At 38.9% G+C, this 21,055-nt stretch overlaps 1 protein-coding gene across 1 annotated transcript; it reads right to left on the bottom strand.

Moving 5' to 3' along the window:
- Positions 1-403: 403 nt before the first annotated feature.
- On the bottom strand, positions 404-20,154 carry foxk1 (forkhead box K1). Its single transcript, XM_057346133.1, has 9 exons — positions 19,473-20,154; positions 16,215-16,412; positions 7,321-7,477; positions 7,059-7,205; positions 5,127-5,320; positions 4,570-4,736; positions 3,637-3,888; positions 3,355-3,549; positions 404-3,253 (listed from the first exon to the last, which is right to left on the bottom strand). Exons 1-9 carry the CDS (start codon positions 19,877-19,879, stop codon positions 3,066-3,068), a joined length of 1,905 nt encoding a protein of 634 aa, XP_057202116.1. The 5' UTR covers positions 19,880-20,154; the 3' UTR covers positions 404-3,065.
- Positions 20,155-21,055: the final 901 nt, after the last annotated feature.

A 21,055-nucleotide genomic window follows, 5' to 3' on the forward strand; every position in this document is an offset into this window, starting at 1 on the left:
ATTATTTTTACATTTGTTTTTGATGCAACTCGGTTGTGTTATTATAAACCAAAAGAGCTAAAGGTAGAGCTCTAGGACATCCACAATCAGACTGCAGTTTGTAGCTCAAACTTTTTAATTAATAGTTTGCTGTTAACATTTCAGCATATTGAAGAGCTCTCCTCCGGCAAAGACAGGACAGAGTTTACACGCACAGAGGTATGTGTTGATGCAATATAAATGAAAAAACAATTTGTGATTGAAAAACTACAGAATCAAGCAAACCCAACAGACAAAGACTGTAGGATTTCAACGATTGAGAAGAAAATAACACAAATGAAACAATAAACGTAACGGTGGAGCAGCGGCATACATTCAACAAACAGTTTAACCTTCAGCCATGTATTCTTCATTTAAAAGAATAGCCAATAAAGTATTTTTATTCTTTCCAGGTAGACAATCAAATAAACTGCACTGACAGAAGAAAAGCCCTCATACACTTTGTAGTTCAATACACAATAAAAGACAGATGTATTGCATGAGCACAAGAGAACTTTGATGCACAGTAGTGGAGGTGTTTTGTGTACAGTGAAAACAGATTTTGTCCAACACAAAATACCTCATTTCAAAAGAAGGAAAATCAGTTCATTTTAAATTAGAAATGTTTAGTGTACAAACATTTGCATATACTAATATGCAACAAACAAGACAAGCACAAACAAGAAAATCTGCATATCTTTGTAAAAAATACTCCATGGTTACATATGCATACAGACACTGTGGCAGATTGTTAAAAATGTATGAAAAACATTTAGGGAGTGACGGGTACTCGTAAGTTAAGTGTGCTGTAAAATGCAAGATAACAACAGAATATTTTTTCTTCGTTTTTAACGATAAGCTATTTTAAAAAGCATTTGGAATCACTACTAAAGTGTTCCATTTGCAGAGAGAAATAAACATCTGCAACTGCATTTATTTCATTTGCCAGGCCAGTTCATACTAGTATTATCAAGGTTTGAACAAAAATTATACATAAAATGGAATAGTGGTAGTATTTGTATTACAATAGTATTTGTTTACTGAACCCAACATTATATCAAATGGATTAGGAGAAATCTCAGAATGGCCTTGAGAGATCTATTCTGCACTGATGACAGAATATTGTTGAATGTATATAACCCACTACAGGTTGTAGGTTTGCCAAGTGTTCTTCAAATGCTCAAAAACGTTTAATGCTTTTTTATTTAAACAGCAAGAGGTATTTTTACCAAGTGTTAACTGATAAATGTGCTTTTTGTGATTTGAGCAGTTTTAACTGAATAAGTTTACAGTTACTAAACCTTTTACTCAAATGTACTCAGTTGAGGTGCAACTGTGTGCTATGCATTATTGGTCAAAGAACAAAGCAAAACTAGCAAGGTCTGATTTCCTGTCTACTTTGTTGTATTGCTCAGTCACTTCCTGTCACAACATTAGTTGTCAGCCTCATCTGTTCTTCCAGTTACACAGCTGTGTATTTTTAAAGCAGTCAGGATGCTGTTTTTTCTCTACAATATGACAGTTATTTAATCCTGAAGATAACCTTATTTGTCTGCATGATGGATGCTGCGTCGTTAAGTAGTACATCACACTGACTTTTTGAGTCCTAAAAGCAACAGCGCACTAAGGCACTAATATTGAGGAAATGTATTTGGTCTGTTAAGGTATGCTTTCCATTTCTACCACAAAAGGAACACTGCACAACTACATCAGCATACAAATATGATATCTGTAGCATTTAGCTTGAGTACTCTAGCATACTTGTTCACAATTGTGGTGCACATTTGCAACATATAAAGCAGTCAGATTAGTGATTGTCTTAAACACTATGAACAACTCTAACAATATATATATCTACTCTTCTCTTAGTAAAATTAGAAAGGTAAAGCCTGATTTTGTGTATTTTACTAAGCTTCCTAAAGAATAAACAATGTCTTAAACTGAACTGAAAAAATACCGAACATTCATTTAGCGGCCCCTGTGATCATTCAAAGATCACAAAAAGTCAGTAAAGAAACAGCATCTCTCACAATCTATATTAACAGTTACATTCCTGGGTCTTGGAAATGGAAAAGCATTTGGTTGACGTTGTGTAAGAAATCTACCGAGCATCATTTCGACCAAGTGCTAATGGGGATGAACAGAAACAACTGAGCTACATTAAATACGCTTAACTTCAAACTTACAGTTATGTCACATATAACAGCAACAATTTATCCACAAACACATTCAAATGTTTTAATATATTGTTTAGGTGAAAAATGGCTGCCATAAACCATAACAAATAAACAAACGTTACTTACATTCATTAAGTTCATTTTAATTTTGAGCTAAACATAGGCCAATTTCGAAATTAGACATTTCTCTTTGTGATAAACAAGCAAGGTAAGAGTCCTCCACAGAAAAATAGAGCGTATACTATGATATTGTAGGTTAAAGAACTCCAGCTAGAAAGGCCTCTATAACTATTTCATTTTTGCCGGTTGGTTGATGTGCTTTCAGTTGTAACATTTTTATTTTGACAGACGGCAAGTCTTTCGATCATTACATCCTCACAAAAGGCAGCACAGATAACCGTTATAACGCACAGCTTCCTGTCAACCTGCTGTATTTCCATGAGACTGTGATAGCTGCATAGGTATTGGTCCCACCCCAACCCGAAAATAACAACTCTTTGTACCGTGTGAGGAACTACTTGGGCGCACAAGCTTGGCTGGTGTCTTTCAGCACACGCACCTCTCTTCATACCTTTGAGAAACATTCTTACAAGATTAAAAACGCCTACAAAATTAAAACGGTGTGAGCATTGAATTTTAATAATGCCAAAAATAGCTCGATGAATTTAACCCCCATGAAACACAATGTTTAAGCTCTTCTTACAAGCGCATTCGATCAGTTACCCGTCTCGGGCTTGTCGTTCTCAACACATTTAAGTTCTTGTTTTAAAGAAAACAAAACACTTTCCCCTCAATATGTCGGCACGTCGGGCAAACGATGCTTTGAAGACGTGCGTTGAAGATCCGTCATCAACCCACCCACTCACTCGTTCATTCGCTGGCCTCTTGGTTCATTGCAACAATAACAGGCTGGGGGACTGGAGTGATGGCGTCCTCCTCCATTTTTGGCCGTTTGGGCTCGGGCACGTTCTCTAACTCCACGTTGGAGGGCCTGTTGACCAGCACGGGCGGAGATGTTGAGGCCTGGGCTGCCAAGATCTGAAGCGGACTGGTGAAAGCTGAGAGCCACAGAAAGATGTTTTTTTTTTTGTGCGGATATTGATGGAGAATTTGCAAAATGAACTTAACCATGGTCAAAATGTTCAGATGTGACACGTACCGTAAGCGTTGGATGATACGCTGGTGACAGGAAGAGCATGTTTGCCATTCTGAGCAATCATCTGGACAGGAAGCTGGTGCACAGCGCTCGGCTGGACAACGGCGTAGCTCTGCTGTCCCCTACTGACTGAACTTATGTGACTGCCAACAGTCTGAATAACCCGACTGCCAATCACAGGTATCTCATCCATTGCACCTACAGAGAACAAAAATATAACTCATGGTTAAACAATGTTCTTATATTCATACCTTAACAACTGTATTAACATGATGAGCTGTTTACCCCTTTGATCTCTACATCCTTCTCCTGAGGAGATGGTGTTAGCCAAGATGTATCCATTTGGGGAGCTGGTAGAGGTGGTCACTACACGCACCATGGTGACAGCCGGTGCCTGCTGTACCACATGGATGGCCTGGCCAGATGTCTGAGAGGTGCTAATGATGGAGGCTGGCATGTAAGTGACTTGCTTGGGTACCACAGCTGAGGGCTGAGGAGGTACAGCCATGATCACAGGCTGAGCGCTCACTGGAGAGCCTGTCAGAAAGTGAGAAACAACAGCGTTTGAAGCTATTCTTACATAGTTATATCAATAGAGTACCGCAGAGATGACGTACCCTGTTGAAAAACATACCAAACCAGCATAAGGCTGGTTTTTTCAACAGGGTATTTTTTGTATGCAAACGCTATAAGCGAGTTAGCATGTTAGCACTTTTGGCTCCATCGCCCCAAAGTTCATGGGTTTTTGGTAAATTGCCTGAAATAAGATGTGTGGTTAACAAAATCGCTAAATATTTTCACATTTTAATCCATCTACACAGCAGTTATAACCCTCTAGCGATTTTTTTTAAGCTTTATTGTTTCTTAAAACCGGCGGTTGCTAACAAGTTGCTAAAAGCGACTAGATCCTTTGATGGGGACGTTAGACCATACAGGTAAACAACAGCACATCTGAATGTACTCGGGCTGAACTGAAAAAAACTTATGACTGTGTACACAATGCAATGTGCAAAAAGCACTAACGCAGCATTCTGTCATGCTACCCAACCTACTTCGAAAAAAGCAGCGTTTTACTGGAAAAGCTACGCTGTTTTGGAAAACCATCCTTATTTTGACAACAGCTGAGCTCCTGTCACGCTACTGAAAGCAGTGTTGCTACTTGTAGTTTCATGACAACACTGTCAGACACACATGTGTTGTGACAGGTAAAACGCTTACCAGGCGCACTCTGCGAGTATCTGTACTCAGGCACAGAAGCGAGCTTGGAACCAAAGTCGTGCTCGTGAGACACCGGGGACCCCTCCCGAGAAAGACACTCGGGGGTCTGGAGGCCACTTGAGTGTGGAGAGAGGAGGCCGGAGTGGGTGGGAGATGCAGGAGCACTCCTGAAAAACAACGCAGTGATCGATCAGTGATCTAACATACTACCACACAGGAAAAAGAAAATGCACTACAGATGTGTTTGGATGTTCCTGTTCAAGCAGAGTCCAAAATTGTATTGCCTACGGCTATATTATACAGATCTTTCATATGCAGAGCACACAGACGGCCAAACTGAAGTTACATCAACAACTCTTCATTAACAGACCATAATATATCATGTGAAACAGATGAAACACAAAGAGGCGACAGACTTACTTTGTTCTATCCAGTGAAGAAACAGACAGAAGGGAAAGAGGGAAAACAGAAGAGGCTAAGCAGGCTTCTAACAGGCTAGTGAGTGTTAAATACGGGCTGTAGGGTACAGCGGTGCGTTTGGTTGTGAGAGGTCACACCTGGACGAGAGTGGGCCAAAGGGTGTGCGGAAACAGGACACTCCACGCTGTCTGCGCTTCCGGAAAGCCTGCTCCACCAACTTGCCCTCCGATGAGGGGTCTACGCGCCAGAAGGACCCTTTCCCCGGCTCTTCCTGCGAGCGCGGCACTTTGATAAAGTAGCGGTTCAGTGACAGGTTGTGTCTGATGGAGTTCTGAAACCAATGTGAGAATATCAATTAGCTCAAAGATGAAAGATTTTTCTACGTTACTGGAATTCAGTAAGTGGGTAGCAAAATCTAAAATCTATTATTGCATGCTGACGTTAAAGGAATAGCTCACCCAAAAATGAAAATTCTGTCATCATTTAATCTCCCTCAAGTTGTTCCAAACCGGTATACCTGGGCTATTCAATTGGTGGCCCGCGGGCCGAACCGGGCCCTCAAGGTTATTTGTTCCGGCCCTTCAAGTAGCATAGTGTGAAAAACAATCTCTAGAATAAATTTAGTTCAGTCGGGAACGGACCCTACAGTACTGAAGTGACGCGCGCCTGTTCCATTCAGCATGAGCTGCAGCAGCACAGAGCAGGAGTTACCTGACGTTAGGCGAGTGGCGCCCAGTCTCTCCTCCTGTGAGACGCGGTGAACAGGACGATGACGGAAGACAGTGAATTTCCATTTTTTTGTTATGCAGTTTCAAAATACAACAAATGAACATGTTTCAATGCAGAAAAGCCTGCTTGGGTGTCTTACAATGCACCGATGTTGTTGTTGTGCAGTTTAAAATACAACATCAGCATGTTTAAATGTAGGAAAAAAATTTGGGTGTCTTATGGGGCAAACATATAAAATACAACATACGGGCTCCCATATTTAGGGCCCTATGATTGAATCGTGGAATCCAGGCATAAAACATTTTGCTGTATAACACGGAATGGAACAGAATCTGGCAAATGTATTATTTCTTAACCAGAAAGTAGCACCGAACAGCTAACAAAATTCCAATGTGCATGAATAACTTTAGAAATATTCAGATGGTGTTAAATTATGTAATCTGCAATTGTTTTGAGTGTGCTCGTGTGCACATGAACTGTTTCTGTTTCATGTGAGAAAAAAGCAACTGTCAAACATCCTTTGCGGCGACCCGTCAAAATAAAAGTCTGGTTAACTTGAACAAGTTATAACACACCCACATTTTACCACACCATCCCTCTTGATTTTTTACAATTCAACAATTAAGTATATTATTTACTTGAGCAAACTAAAGTAAATGTGCTAGTAACATTAAAAAATTTGAATTTATTATAAAAAATGTTAATAACATTTAAATTGACTTAAGAACTTTTTTTCTTCTTCCCACCACCTGTATGGTTCAACGTACTGCAGGTTTTTTAATATAGTTTATAAGTGAATACTGTAGTATACTGAAGTATTTTTTCATGTGGGCAAATATATTACTATTGTATAGTAAAGGACGGAAAACACAGAATCCAGAAAAATTTAAAAACGGAAAAAACTTAATTTGGGAAAAAATAAAACTGATTTCTTATTGTTGTGTCATCCCTCATTTTGCAAGCCATATCTCTCCGGCCCCTCATTCGGGATGCTTTTCCTGAACTGTCCCCGATGACAAACTAATTGAATAGCCCCCTGTATACATTTCTTTCTTATTTTGAACCAAAAGAAGATATTTTGAAGATTGTGGGAAACCAAACAGTTCTGGGGCACCATTGACTACCATGATAGATTTTCCCCTACTATATTAGTCAATGGTGCCCCAAAACTGTTTGGTTATAACATTTTTGCAAATACAGTTTTTTGTGTTCTGCAGAAATTTACACAAGTTTTGTAACAATTTAAGGGAGATTAAATGATGACAGATTTTTCCCTTTAATCTGTGCATATTTAAGCAAATTTTTAAAACAACCATACCAGCTTTTTAAAACATACAGACCTGCCAGCCCTTGTCGGCCGTCCTGTAGTACGGATAATGCTTGGTGATGTGAGCGTATATGCCACTTAGTGTTAGCTGTCTGTCTGGAGCAGACGAGATGGCCTGAACTATCAGCTGAGCGTACGAATATGGAGGTTTGGACTCATCCTAAAGGAATATTATACAGACACAATGCATTAAACACATTTTACAGACATTTTTGTTAAAGCAGTTTAACTGTAACAGTCACATGTGAATTATGAAATGTCATAAAGGCTCTTACTTTAGGACTGTCTCCTCCTGTGGCTTCAGTGCGCTGTTCTGATACAGCTTTGGCTGCAAATTCAGCGGCAAGCTGGAGGTCTGACGTGATGTTACGTCCGTATCGGTATCCTGAAGAACCTGCTCCACGAGGGCTCACTGGGCAGGAATTGGGAACACTGGGTAGAGGAGACAGCGTGTGAGGACATCCTTTATTTTAAATAACTAAATAACGTATATTTTGTATATGTATATGTGACCCTGGTATTGTTGTAGTCGAGACCACCTAAACCGAGACCAAGACAAGACCAAGACTTTGAGTGGACGAGACTAGGACAAAACCAAGGCAGGCCGAATCAAGACAATAATAATACATATAATAACCAGTGGTGTAGTCCCAACAAAAAAAGTGGTGTACTATATCTTATACAACCATTACCCACGACCCCAAATGGCCAAAAAAGATTTGTTTTTTCTAGTAACATGCCAATTACTACAGTTAAATATGCCATTTATTAATATTTATGTATAATTCTTCACTTATGCTTTGATTATGAAGTTGTAGCATTGGGAAAAAAACAGTTCTATGCCAGTACCGTTGACCACAATACAAGATTTTTTACAAAGCATCATATGTTTTTACCACATCACATATACAATTTTTTTTAACGTTCTTTGTTGTGCAGTTACTTCAAACATGAATTATTTATTGATAATTTACTTGTTGTTTTTATGTGAATGTCTTAACATAAGTTAACATTGGGATGTAATAATGATCATAAAAGCATGTTAATGCATTCAGTTATGTTTTCTTCCCTGTAAAATGAAATACAAAAAGACTGATTAATGCTATCCCTTACATTACTGCTAACACTTACATGACAAAATGTTACTATAAATGTAATCCACATACAGTAGTAATCAATGTATTTGTTAATATTAGTGAAAACTGCTGCAAATATAGCTGCTTAAACTGTCTGTCCTGCTTCAACCCATTCAAACAAGCTGACAGTAGGGCTGTGCGATTTGGGGAAAATATCTAATTGCGATATTTTTGACAGACATTGCGATTGCGATTTGATTTGCGATTTTAACTTTTCTAATTCAAGCTTCAATTCAACATTGTTGTGTGGAGAACAGTATGGGTATAGTTACCCTGTAAGAAAACAACAACAAAAAAACATTTAATTGTTTCCATTAAAACCATTACAAAATTATTTTTTGTAGTGTGCTTTGGGCATTATTCAAATAGGGCTTACTGTTGTTCAATTGGTTCCCAACTTCCAGATTACATCACACCAATAGAATCCAAATACCAGTGTACACTATTATAGTTTCCATTAAAACAAATACAACTCCCATTGTAACCCTTAAATCCATAACATTTTCTATTGTGTTAGTGAATTATTAAAATAGTTCATAGTTTACATAGGCTGATTTATTATTTTTTAAGTATGTGGGATTTTTTAAAACAAGTAAAAAATGTGCTGAATGTTTAATTTCATCCAAGTGAAATTAGCAAAACAGTTAGATAGAATTTACATTTGTTTGAAACGCGGAGCTAGGCGTGAGTTGACACAGGGTGCGCGCGTGCGTCAAGCCTCGTCCATATTGCCAGATGCCCGAGCCGGACTCAAGTACTATAAACGTCATTACGAAACAGGCTGTGTATGCGCGCCAAGTTTAAACGGCTCGTCCGCGAGACGCGCAACGCGGGGCAGAGACGCGCGAGTATGACAGGCTGTGTGTGCGCGTCAAGTTTAAACGGCTCGTCCGCGAGACGCGCAACGCGGGGCAGAGACGCGCGAGTATGACAGGCTGTGTGTGCGCGTCAAGTTTAAACGGCTCGTCCGCGAGACGCACAACGCGGGGAAGAGTCGCGCGAGTATGACACAGGCTGTGTGTGCGGTCTTCTGAATTGGACGGTTCTTTAGTATTTATTTGCCTAATATGATCGATCTGACTCTGCAGATGCCATAATAACACACACTGTCTCTCTCCTGCCTTCTAAATGTTTGTTTTTTTAATGACGGACGTTTATGCAGTTGGCTGGGGCAGTGCTGATTAGGCATAACGGAGTTGCGCTCACTCAGTTGGTTAGTAAGAATGCCACTCAAAGCGGGCTTGGAACAGACGCGTTTCCTATTTTTCACATCGCTTCCACATCGCAGCCTCTTGCGATTAGCAAATCGCAACGTCTCACATCGCGATTGCGATTCGATTAATCGTTCAGCCCTAGCTGACAGTCTGGAACTTTTGAAAGCACCATGAAGCACATGACAGTGAGATCAAAGTGTGTCGAAACTCTCTCTTTCACCAGTCTTCATATGCTTTATCAGCATTTGGTGCTGGGTTTGGTAGTTGATGTTTAGGTAATGGTCTTCTTGTCAAGGGATAACGAGGGGGCAATCAAGTTGATTACACACCACTTGACTTGACTATGAACTGACAGATAAACCTTTGTCAAATAATATTTGAAACAAAATTATAGTGCCTCAGTTTTAAATTAATCAGAAATGAAGTATTATGTCCAGCTTTCTAGAAAATGGCAGGTTGGACTAGGGATGGGTATCGTTAAGATTTTATCGATATCGATACCGGTGCTTATCAATAATGTTATCGATACTACGCTCTATAATTTGATGCAAAAACACATGATGTGAACAGATTGAATGATGAAAAGAACATGTTAAGTTTCTTTATTACAGCTGAGCTTTAGAACTGCAGTTTACAAATGCTTCTGAGCAAACAGAAAATGCCACATAACAAAACGTGTGTGTGTTCCTTAGCATACCACTTACTGCACTTAGCATGTGCATAGGAGCACATCATAATGTAATTCAACATATTTACTTTACATCACTATGGTTATTTGGCTGGTAGACCATATTTCTTTTTACTTTCTGGTTTTAGGTCTACATAAATTTAAGCACTATTTTCTAAGCAAGTAATATTTTTTTAATTATATGTACTATTTTTTATCATTTTACTAGCACATTTACTTCAATTTACTCAGGTAAGTAAATGTACGCCGAATTATTAAAAACAATGTTATAACTTGTTCTCAAATTAAGGACTTTTATTTTGACGGGTTTCCGCAAAGGGGTGTTTGACAGAAGCTCCCTAGTTGTGAAACGCGGACGCTGAAAGCTCCACAAGCGCAACCATGCCACTCTTTCACTCATAAACACTCAAAACAAGCAGATTATAAATACATCGTGGAAATCATATGGTCCTAGATATCACACATACGTCGAGCAAACTTCGGCCATTCGGACATCATTCAGGGATGGAAAATGACAGGCAGCTGCCTCTAATTCGCCATTTAACACACGAATACACAGAGATAAAACAACGCAAGTATCGATAACAGTATCGTTTGTCATGAAGCTTATCGATACTCTGGTATCGACCCAATTATGTACCGGTCCAAAAAGGTACCGGTTCTCGGTACCCATCCCTAGGTTGGACTGTTGGAGTTTGAAATCTACAGTTGGTCTCAAAAGCCTAGCACAAAAGTTATTCTTTTAGGGTATCGCAAGCTACATGGGCCTCACCTAACCCAGGCATTTCATTTATTTTCCCAAAAACCAAACATTTGGAAAATCAGCATAGTTAGTCAAAACCAATTACGCTACTGCTGAGGCTGTCACAGTGACAACCAATTACCTCATGGGTAAAATTACCACTGAGATCCTAGATGCTGTCATCAATACATTACTAATCCATAATTGATGCAAACACCTATGAGGTAACTGACAACCTTACAGGTGAAGGCCCTAGTACTGCTGTAGTCGAGACCACCTAAACCGAGACCAAGACAAGACCAAGACCAGAGGGTGTCGAGACCAAGACTTTGAGGGGCCGAGACCAAGACAAGGCAAGATCAAGCCCAAGGCAGGCCAAGAAGACCGAGTCAAGACCAAGACCAACACTCCTAAAATTCATCTAAAAGATCCACATAATCCTAGAAAGTCATAATTACAGAATCATGGCATAATTACAACAACTTCAAATGCGATTTTCTCCATATATAGATTTTTTGCACCCCCAGATTCTAGAGTTTTAAATAGATGTATCTCAAGACAATATTGTCCTATCCTAACAAACCATACATCAATGGAAAGCTTATTTATTCAGCTTTCAGATTATATATAAATCTCAATTTCGAAAAATTGACCCTTTTAAGACTGGTTTTGTTGTCCAGTGTCACATATTTTATAATTATATATTTTCTTGAAAAAGCCAATCATGTTTTGCTAAGCAAGGATATCATCTAGAAACAATCCATCAATAAAAGCAGTCCCACCTCGATTTCGATATTGTTACAGTACAATCAACAAACCATGTTGTTAAAAAAATGTATGTAAGTGCAAAAACAAGCCTTATGTTTCTGCTGTTGTTCAAATGATTGTCTGTGGTGCCCTACAAAGATAACTCACAACATTACAACCCATATTATAATCATTACATTGTTATGGTGTAACATTAAAAAGCAATGTGCCAGTAGGTGGCCGCAGATAAACAAACAGACTGAGCACTGGGTCATTAGCCACAGGGTTTCCCAAACGTACTGATAATAACTCTATTTAGACTTAAACTGAGAGAAACATATCCTGAGCAATGCTATTTTAAGACTGTCGTTTATAGTCAACAGTTCAGTTCAAGTCTCACAACACAAACACACCCCCATTCCTTTACTGGCTGTGTTATTTTTTACTGTTGGCTCTCTGACAGCAGGCAACAACACAAGGCTCAGATAAGGCTGTTGTGCTGCAGGCTCCATTGTGTTGTGCGGGCAAACACAAACAGGATCTCTGACCAGTGAGGGGAAGGCAATTGTCTACATGAGGGCATAGCAGGGAGCACTGGGTTGAAGTCCAGTCCTGAGGCAGCAAAACAGCTGGACCACATGTACTAAAAACCTCTTGCGGGCAAGCAGAAAGAAAACAAACACCTCGTCTGTATATCTTTAAAATGTATCACTTTTTAAAAACTATTTTAAAGCAGGATGCAAGCATTAATAAAAACTATACTGTATTCCTATTTGAATTTGAAAAGCAATTCAGTCATAAGATTTATTTGTAGGTGAATTCAGTTTATGAGGAAAGTAAGGTCTGTGTGCTCAAACCATTACAATAGTATTGAAAAACAGTTAACATATTAAAACATAACAATTAAAAATTTAGAAACGTCTGTGTTCGAAATATATACTTTATAAATATTGGTAAAAAGCTAATATAGGGAAAGCCTAAAAATGCAGTCCACTTAACCTCAAACTTGTATTGATTGTAATCTTAAAGGGGTCCTATTTTGCCTAGTTTTCAAAGTGCTAAACAATAGGTGTTCGTGTTTTGATTTTCAAAAAATGCTTTATAAATATATATACACACATATATATATATATATACACACATATATATATACACACATATATATATATATATACACACATATATATATATATATACACACATATATATATACACACATATATATATATACACACATATATATATATACACACATATATATATACACACATATATATATATATATGACATATTTCACCTGTTTTCAAAATATAAGTATATATATATATATGACACATTTCACCTGTGTTTTCAAAATATTTGCGTGTCACGTGATTCACGGAGCCTTTTGTTAGTTCCAGGAAGTTATGTTTTCTCTTTAAAGGTCCAGTCAGTAAAATCTAGTGGCAAGGTTGCGAATTGCAACTAACCGCTCACTCCACCTTCCCGTTCGAAACACTACGATGGCTGACAGAACATGGCGAATTATATGCAAGGGAACCCGCAGTGTGTGTAGATAGAAATGAAGACATAGTTATGTATATTACATTGCATTTCTGTCAATAGATCCTCCAAAAAATGACACACTGGAGCTTTAAATGCTTTATTTCTTTCATTTTTTGATTCATTAAATGACTTGCGTCTTTAAATGGGAAAAAAGTTTGGTCTGTTTAGCCGCAGCTCCATGCATTACTAGTAACTTCCGGGAACTATCGAGAGCCTCGCAATTGCTGTGAAAAACACTGTTCCATTGGAGTCAACGGAGTTGATGCAACTCTCTCTCTCAATGGCTCTGGAGTGTGTGTTGAGAGGTCCCGCCCACTAACTTATCTGTAAAATTTGGCCGGCATGATGTAACTACTGCAAGAAGTAGTAGTCTTTAAAAAGTTATTTCTGTTAAAGAAAACACCATCCTTTTCTGTGAACTTTGAGCGTTGCGACTTGGCAGATGTTGTTTATGCTCAAGATATTCTACTCACTAACAAAATTTTAAAAAGTAAAATTCCATCAGACCTCCACTTTAAGGGCAGAAATGCTCTGTCTTCTGGGCTATAGAATTACAAACTAAATAGTTCCATTCTAACTGTATTGTGTTTGTTTATATTACAAGCAACACGTGGTACTTTTAATGCTACTCTAGTTCAAGATCAGTGGGGTGGTGAACTTGGCCACAGCAAATAAAGGGTGATTCCAAAAGGTCATATGCAGTAATGATTTGCAGAAGTTTACAGAAGTTTGTGATTGATCATCAACCCATTTAACTAAGAGAAATACATATAGGCATAATTTATATTTATCATAACTTTTCTGAAGCACAAAAAATAAGTGGTGTGATGGGGTGTATTTTCAAAACTAGTTTTAGTTACATTTTATTTCAGGACCCACTTAGACAGGTATTATTTGTATATAAAAGTAGCACAATATTTTAGCCTTCCTGATACTGCTTAGACACATTTTTTCCAGATTAAATCTAAATAAAAAAACATCTTTAGCCAATCTTTTCATAATGCGTTCTTTTTACATCAGACTGTACACAACGGATTACCCTAGTCTGAAGTGTTACGAACAGCAGCTATGCTATCTGCTTTGAGGTAATTGGAAATTATGGCAGCTCCAGTTCAGATCCAGCCTCGTATGAAGACCTGAGATGACCCAACACCTGGATGATGCTTAACATGCGACACAGCTCTGGATCATCATATAAAAGTTAAACTGTCAAACTTTTCCTACATAGAACTATTTTATGCTATTTATCATTATTTTAATATGCATATTAATTTTTGAAGTGTAAAAACAATATATTTGTGACCGGGTCCGTGAAATTAATGCTAAAGTCTCAAAATCTAATTATGAGATAACATGCATTAAAGTGTGATTTCAAGCATTAATTTCATTATGATTCTAATCTTTGACACGGCCTTATTCAGTCAATATTAAAAATATCAAGAATGTTCATGACATTATGTGGTATGATTTTATGTAGAAAACTGTAAATCACAAAAAATTACTTTAGCTAAGTTTTTATAGACTGAGTCCAGTGTTTCCCATACATTGATTTATTCGTGGAGGCCCGCCACACTATCAACACTGGCCGCCACGAATAGATTTTTCATGATTCCCCTTTAAATTCTTATTTGACTATTTATAAAACAGTTTAAACATGCTGCAGTTGCGAGCAGCGTGTTGACGCTCATCGCCTCTCTCTCTCTCATGTTGACTGCAGCTCCGCCCTCGACGCTAAGCGCCACTCTCTCACACGACAGTGAACGAATTAAAATGTGGCGGTGTTTTCCTTGCCTTTCCACGTAAACGTCAACAGTCACAGATGTTACTGACAGAGAAGATCATTTAAATAGTTAAATTACAATTTACAAGAACATCAAAAACAATAACAGCTCAAAGCACTGGATCTAACAAGGATGAAAAAATACACAATGAAAATAAAGCGTGAACATTTTTAAGTGTACCGCGATATTAAGATCATATCATACACCACATGCTTGCAGATTCTCACCTAATAGTGAGTTCATGTGTACAAACAAAAGGCCGGTACTAGTGCCGCTTGTAATGTACATGGCTCAAGTTGCTCCATGTGTGGAATTCAAAGCTTTACAAACATCTGCTGTTTATCCAGCCAGCCAAAAGGCTGGGAAAAGTCCCCAACCAAACACTCCTAACAAGCTCCCAAATACAAGATACAAATATTACAGTAGAAAATACAGCTCAGCAGTGTAAAACAAGTCAGACTGGCTGAGGAGCTGAATAGAAGGAAATATTCCCCCCAGTAGAGGAAGAGGAATCAGGAAGGACAAAAATCATGTGTCTGTTTGTGTTGGGTGTTAGATCAGTCCGAGGAGTAGGGATGGGGGGAGTGCGTGTTTGAAGGACTCGGAAAAAGGAAACTATCTGCGGCTCAAAACACCAAACCACAACACTTTCTGACCGGCCAATCAGAGCGCTCCAAGCTCAGCACATGCCATATATGGTATGTGCACACAGCACTAGCATTGAGAGCCACACGTGGTGCAGAAGAGACGTGAGGCCACCAGGGGCAGACTTTTCTCACCACTGTTGCTTCAAACTTGGATAAAAAATAAAGCTTGACAGCTTAAAACAGCCTTTAAAAACCAAGCGGCTCTTTTCGCATGCAAATCGTGGTGCCTCGGTGTAAATGGACTTGCTTTTGTTCAAAGGAACGGACACAAAAACAATAGTTATGTGCACGGCATATTGTTCTATTGTTAAGCCCATTATTAAGTGTTTTTTATGTGTGCACTGATCTGTTCAGTTTTTGCTAGTGTGCACTTTGACACAACAGAAGAGCATTTCATACTTTTAAAACCAGAATATACTGCAAATTGTTTGGCACAGACTGATGTACGTTTTTGCTCTACCACTGTTATGAACTAAGATGAAATGTGGCACTGGTTTAAACTAAAATGTAAACTTTTCTACACTGAAGACCAATAAAATAAAACTCCCAAAACATCCAGAATTCTTTACAAACGCTTTATTCACTGGCTCATATCAGATATTAAAGCAGTGATTTGATTCAGTTGTATTGGGTTGAACTGGACCACCTAATGACCAAACCAAGTCATACCTGATAGTTCCTGTGGGTGAAGGCAGCGGACTCATCATACTTCTGTAATCGTTTTCAGGAATGCTGATTTTCAGCGGAGAGATTTGTGGGTAAAGGGGTCTCACGGGCGACACGGGAGCGTCTTCTTTCTGTGTGTCCTTGTGGTAGAGCGCTGTAAACTGAATCTTGATCACCGTGCTGGGAAATCGAAATGTACACCTGGAGGGAAGCACAAGGTGAAATAAGGCATAAACATTTATTTTACATGTGCCTTAAGATCAGTATAAACGTGAGGGGAAACAGCTTATCTTCAATCAGAAGAAAAATCAACGCACACCCACCAGCTTTTGACATTTACTTGTTTTCTAGTCAGGGAATAATGGTGGTATTTTGACATGTGGAACAGAGGTAGCACAAAAAAGCGTTTAAAGATTTTTTCCTGCATTTGCCCTGCAGGCAGAACTAACAGGTACACTGTTTGGAAACAAAAGAGCAGATGGATTCTGTGTTGCCGTACTGAACACATGCCCTTTTTTGGAAGAGAGATTTGTTTAACAATTCAGTTCAATAATAAGACACATACCTATGAAGACATCTAGAAGCGGTTTCCCGGACAGGGATTATCTTAAACCAGGACTAGGCCTTAGTTAAAATTAGGATATTTATGTCAGTTTTAAAAACATACTTTACAGAAACCATTACTGGTGTGCATATTGAGACAAAACAATCACACTGATATATTTTAAGATATTTCAGTGCAAGTTGTTTTCAATCAAGACACCTCTAACGTTTAAGTTAGTCTGGGACTAGCCTTAAGGTCTGGGACTAGCCCACAAACTATGTTTTTTTCCTATGAGGTAAACAAAAGGTTGATTTTAAAGGTTTTAAAAAGTAAATCAGATTTAGGATTGCAAACTTGGAATATCATGCAAAGTCACATAGAGCTTGAAAAAAATCAGTCCCTACGATTTTCATTGGAAGGAACAAAATGAACAAGATATTTGGATGTGAGGGTAAATAATGAAAGTCCAGTTCATTTTTGAGTGAACATCTCTTTTACAGTCCGCTTCTGTATGGACCTTTTTCACGTTTCCGGGTTTCTCAGCAGCGAAAGTCGTCACAGTTTGGTAGACTTCTGTAGCGGTGAATGGGAGACTACCACACATATATTTTTTGCATTCTCATCTGCTCAGATAGCAAAAGAAAAACTCAACGATAGCATTTTCACTACTGAGCTGCACAGATGAACTGTTCATCAGAACAAGCAATGTGAGCTAACAAAGAAAAAATACGGACCATTTTGAATTTATGTGGTCTTTAAGAAGGCATTGGTTAGTTAGGATTTCTTAAAAATAAATGTAAGTGTTTTTGAGGCGATGTTAGGGCTGAGCAAAATGTGTGAACTTTGTGGCAAAACTGCACGTCCCCTCCACCCCCTCTTGTGTTTTTAAATTGTCGTCCAAAGAATGATGAATAGGTGCACCACCTCCACTAGACGTATTTACACAAGTGCTGCACCAGGAAGCCACTTTTAATGCTACAGCATACACAGCCCAGTTGTTTTGAATGGCTGGCTTGGCATGCGCCCATTACTGCTTCACTCTCTCCATGTTTTCAGAGCAGTCTGTAGGAATAGTTGCTCCGACCTCCATGACAACAAGCTCCACAGATCTATTCACCGCATTGATAAGACAGACGGCACAGACCGAGACATATTAAAAGCGATATCGATAAGAAGAGGAAGGCTAAATAATGATTATATTAAGATCTACAGAAAAAGACCAAAAGAGATGAACATTGTACTGCACTGTTTATGGACCTTCACTCTGATAGTTTAACCACTTCTCAATCATTAGTGTTTACATTTGAGCCTAAAACTGTCAACCGCATGGACTACTTTCATACTGATTAACTCAACACTTGTGGTAGACTTTATCAGAGACATCTTATGAAAAAAGAGCATCAACTACTGACATATTGCTTTTCTAAAACTAATTTGTTGGTGGGATAAACAATGTTCATACTGCTACACTCACAACTGCAGACACAGAACTAAACAAACAAGGAAAAAGCAAAACGTCTGTTAAACGTTGATACAACGTTGCCTTGCAGACAAAATGATTTTGGTTCGCTTGTGAAAAATACAGTTTACATTACATCTTACTACATGCAAGAGATGTGCAAGTACAATCCAATTTAATGGCTGGAATACACTACAAGACTTTTAAAATCGGAACAGATTTTTTTAACTAGACATCATACACTTGCAGACTTTTGGAAAGTTTCAGATAGAAACACACACTAACTGATCAAATCTGCAGACAGGCACAGACTTTCTGCAACAAGTGCAGACTGAAAATCTGGGCAAAAGTCTTATAGTGTATTTTAACCTTAAATTGAATTTACACTAAGTTTGAATACAAATTCAAGTAATTCGAATTCAAAAGAATGTCGTAAGAACCAATCAAAGAATCAAACACTTGAACTCAAACGTCCAAGCTAAAAACATTTTTGTCAATTGTTTACACTTTAAAACGAGCCCAGCAACTTAGTACGATTGTTTATAAACAACGCATTTTACAACGGAACTTGTGTCAGTCGATTTACTTCATTGTAGTATCACAAGGTTTTCCCCTCAGCTGTCTGCTCGAAATCTAAATGCCGTTACTACTACTGATTTGTGTCATAAACGCGGCCTCTATCTCAGATCTGCCCACAAAATCATGCGGTGAGTCCTGTGTCTCTGTTGTTCAAACGCTCCCTGCGGTCGAAGTGAGAAACGTTTAACTATTCATGTTTGTATTTTAACTTCTCTCACATGCCAACGTCAACAACAAACACTCAAGGGTCACTAAAGCGGCAACGTTACATAATGCACTCGCTTTGCTATCCGCATATTATTGGTTGTGTGTATTCTTTCACTGACACATTTCAAACTTTCCTCGTTGGTTGACTACAGTCACAAAAGCAGATTAACATCACATACAGTCAGATTAATTTGGGCCAAAGCGAATTCGCTTTGCTGTTGATTTGAAGTTGAACAGTGCGTTTTAACAAACGCACAAACACGCTACACGTTATAAACCGCAGCTATTGTGAAGTCATTTTTGCAAACATGACAGTTCTCGTGATTACATTCGCGTGCGGTTTAGCGCGGATTATCCAGACATTTCAATAAACCCGTTAATTTAGTCACTTGCGTGTGCATTGCATTGGCTCTACATGGGTGCTTGTCATCTAAGAGTCATTTTATAGAATATATCACATTTAGTAACTTACTCCCTCGGTAAGAGAAGTAGAGGTGCGCCTCTTCTTTGAAAAACGCCATCGACAAACACGCCGTTCTTGCCGAGACAGCGCAAGTAGAAATGCGGGTCCTCGAAAGTGATCTGCAGATGTCTTCTGGATATGAAACTCGAGTGGCCCATGTTGACATCCACGGAGCCGTGCGAGGAATTCCGTCCCACGGTCACCGTCCTCTGGCGCATAACGAACTCGAAGTCCCTGCCTTCCAGCCGAGCCAAGGCCTGCGACGGGGGGGAGAAGGACATGGATGATGCGATCCCGGGCGAAGTCGAGGAGGAAAAAGTGTACACGGTCGGGATAGAAATACCCACCGGGCTACAAGGAGCGGATTTGAGGGCCAGCAGAGCTCTCGCTCCGGTATCATCCCCAAAATCAGCCATTTTGATTAAAAAAACACAGAGGGGATTGCGAGCGCAACGGCTATGTGTTGGGAAGGTTCGCTCTGTTGCTGTTGGTGGTGGTAGTCAAAACATGGAGCTGGTGGATGAAAAATGTGAGACGGATTCCGGAGCGGACCGGCGTGCGTCCGAATCACTTTACTCTTTGGTTGTTTGTGGAATGATTAACGGTGAATAAGGAGATGTCCCGAATATGTTAAGCGACGTTCTGCTGTTCAGGTGTTAAGATATTTATTCTCTGTCGAATTAGTACAGTCCAACGCTAAACCCCCTGGCAAAGAAATGGTTAATATTGTTGCAGTTCCTGGAACCGGACGACACGTGCGTTACATGTGGCAATAAAAAGAGCATAATTTGACGTCGATTGCACGCGCGACTGCTCGGATCCTAACTAGATTTGTGTGGTTTTTGACGTGTAATACTTTTCGTTTGAAATGAAAAATAGTTTGAAAGGTCAAAATAACGTGACGTGTTTGGCGGAGTGACGTCACGCCGCATCGACCATTCTGCGCTCTTTCTGTTTATAAACAGAGAAAGAACAAGGCAGACGCAAACCCCGGATGACGGAATGTCACAAGGCAGTAGTGACCGATTGCAGAACAGCAGATCTCTCTCACAAGGACGCATTTAAATCAAGTCGAAACTATGCGCAGTTTCAACGGCCAACACAAGGTGTCTATCTTCACTAATTTATCGACGATCTTGCTCTTTACTCATTCATACAAAAAAGGTTAATTACTGTTGCATGCCATTAAATCACAGAAATAGACATTTTAATGAATACGATAGCTTCTTGTACAATGCTTGAAAATACAGAAAACTTAAATTTAATTATTAGTTTCGTAATTAAGTGTTATATTTTACGAGTAGTTAAAGGATATCATTCAATTATACAAACCCTTACAGAAAAGACACATGAATTTCACACGTGTTTTACATGTTTTTCGCATGTGATCACATGTATACAACGTGTGTTTAAAATGTGCAAAAACACATGTGAAATGTGTGTTTTTGGAACATTTTGGTGTGAATTCCCATGTGAAACACATAGGATAACATGTAAAAACCCATGGGATGACGTGCAACATGTGGTGACGTGAAGAACATGTGATCACATGTGGAGACATGTCACACATGTTATCCCATGGGTTTTTACAT

This window comes from Triplophysa rosa, linkage group LG11 (genome assembly GCF_024868665.1).
Source record: "Triplophysa rosa linkage group LG11, Trosa_1v2, whole genome shotgun sequence".
In the NCBI taxonomy this organism is placed as follows: Eukaryota; Metazoa; Chordata; class Actinopteri; order Cypriniformes; family Nemacheilidae; genus Triplophysa; species Triplophysa rosa.

Coding starts and splice junctions, on each gene's coding strand:
- foxk1 (XM_057346133.1), bottom strand. CDS start 19,879: ATGGCTGATTTTGGGGATGATACCGGAGCGAGAGCTCTGCTGGCCCTC. Junction 7,206..7,320: donor CAGGAGGAGACAGTCCTAAA/GTAAGAGCCTTT, acceptor ATATTCCTTTAG/GATGAGTCCAAACCTCCATA. Junction 3,550..3,636: donor AGGATGTAGAGATCAAAGGG/GTAAACAGCTCA, acceptor TGTTCTCTGTAG/GTGCAATGGATGAGATACCT.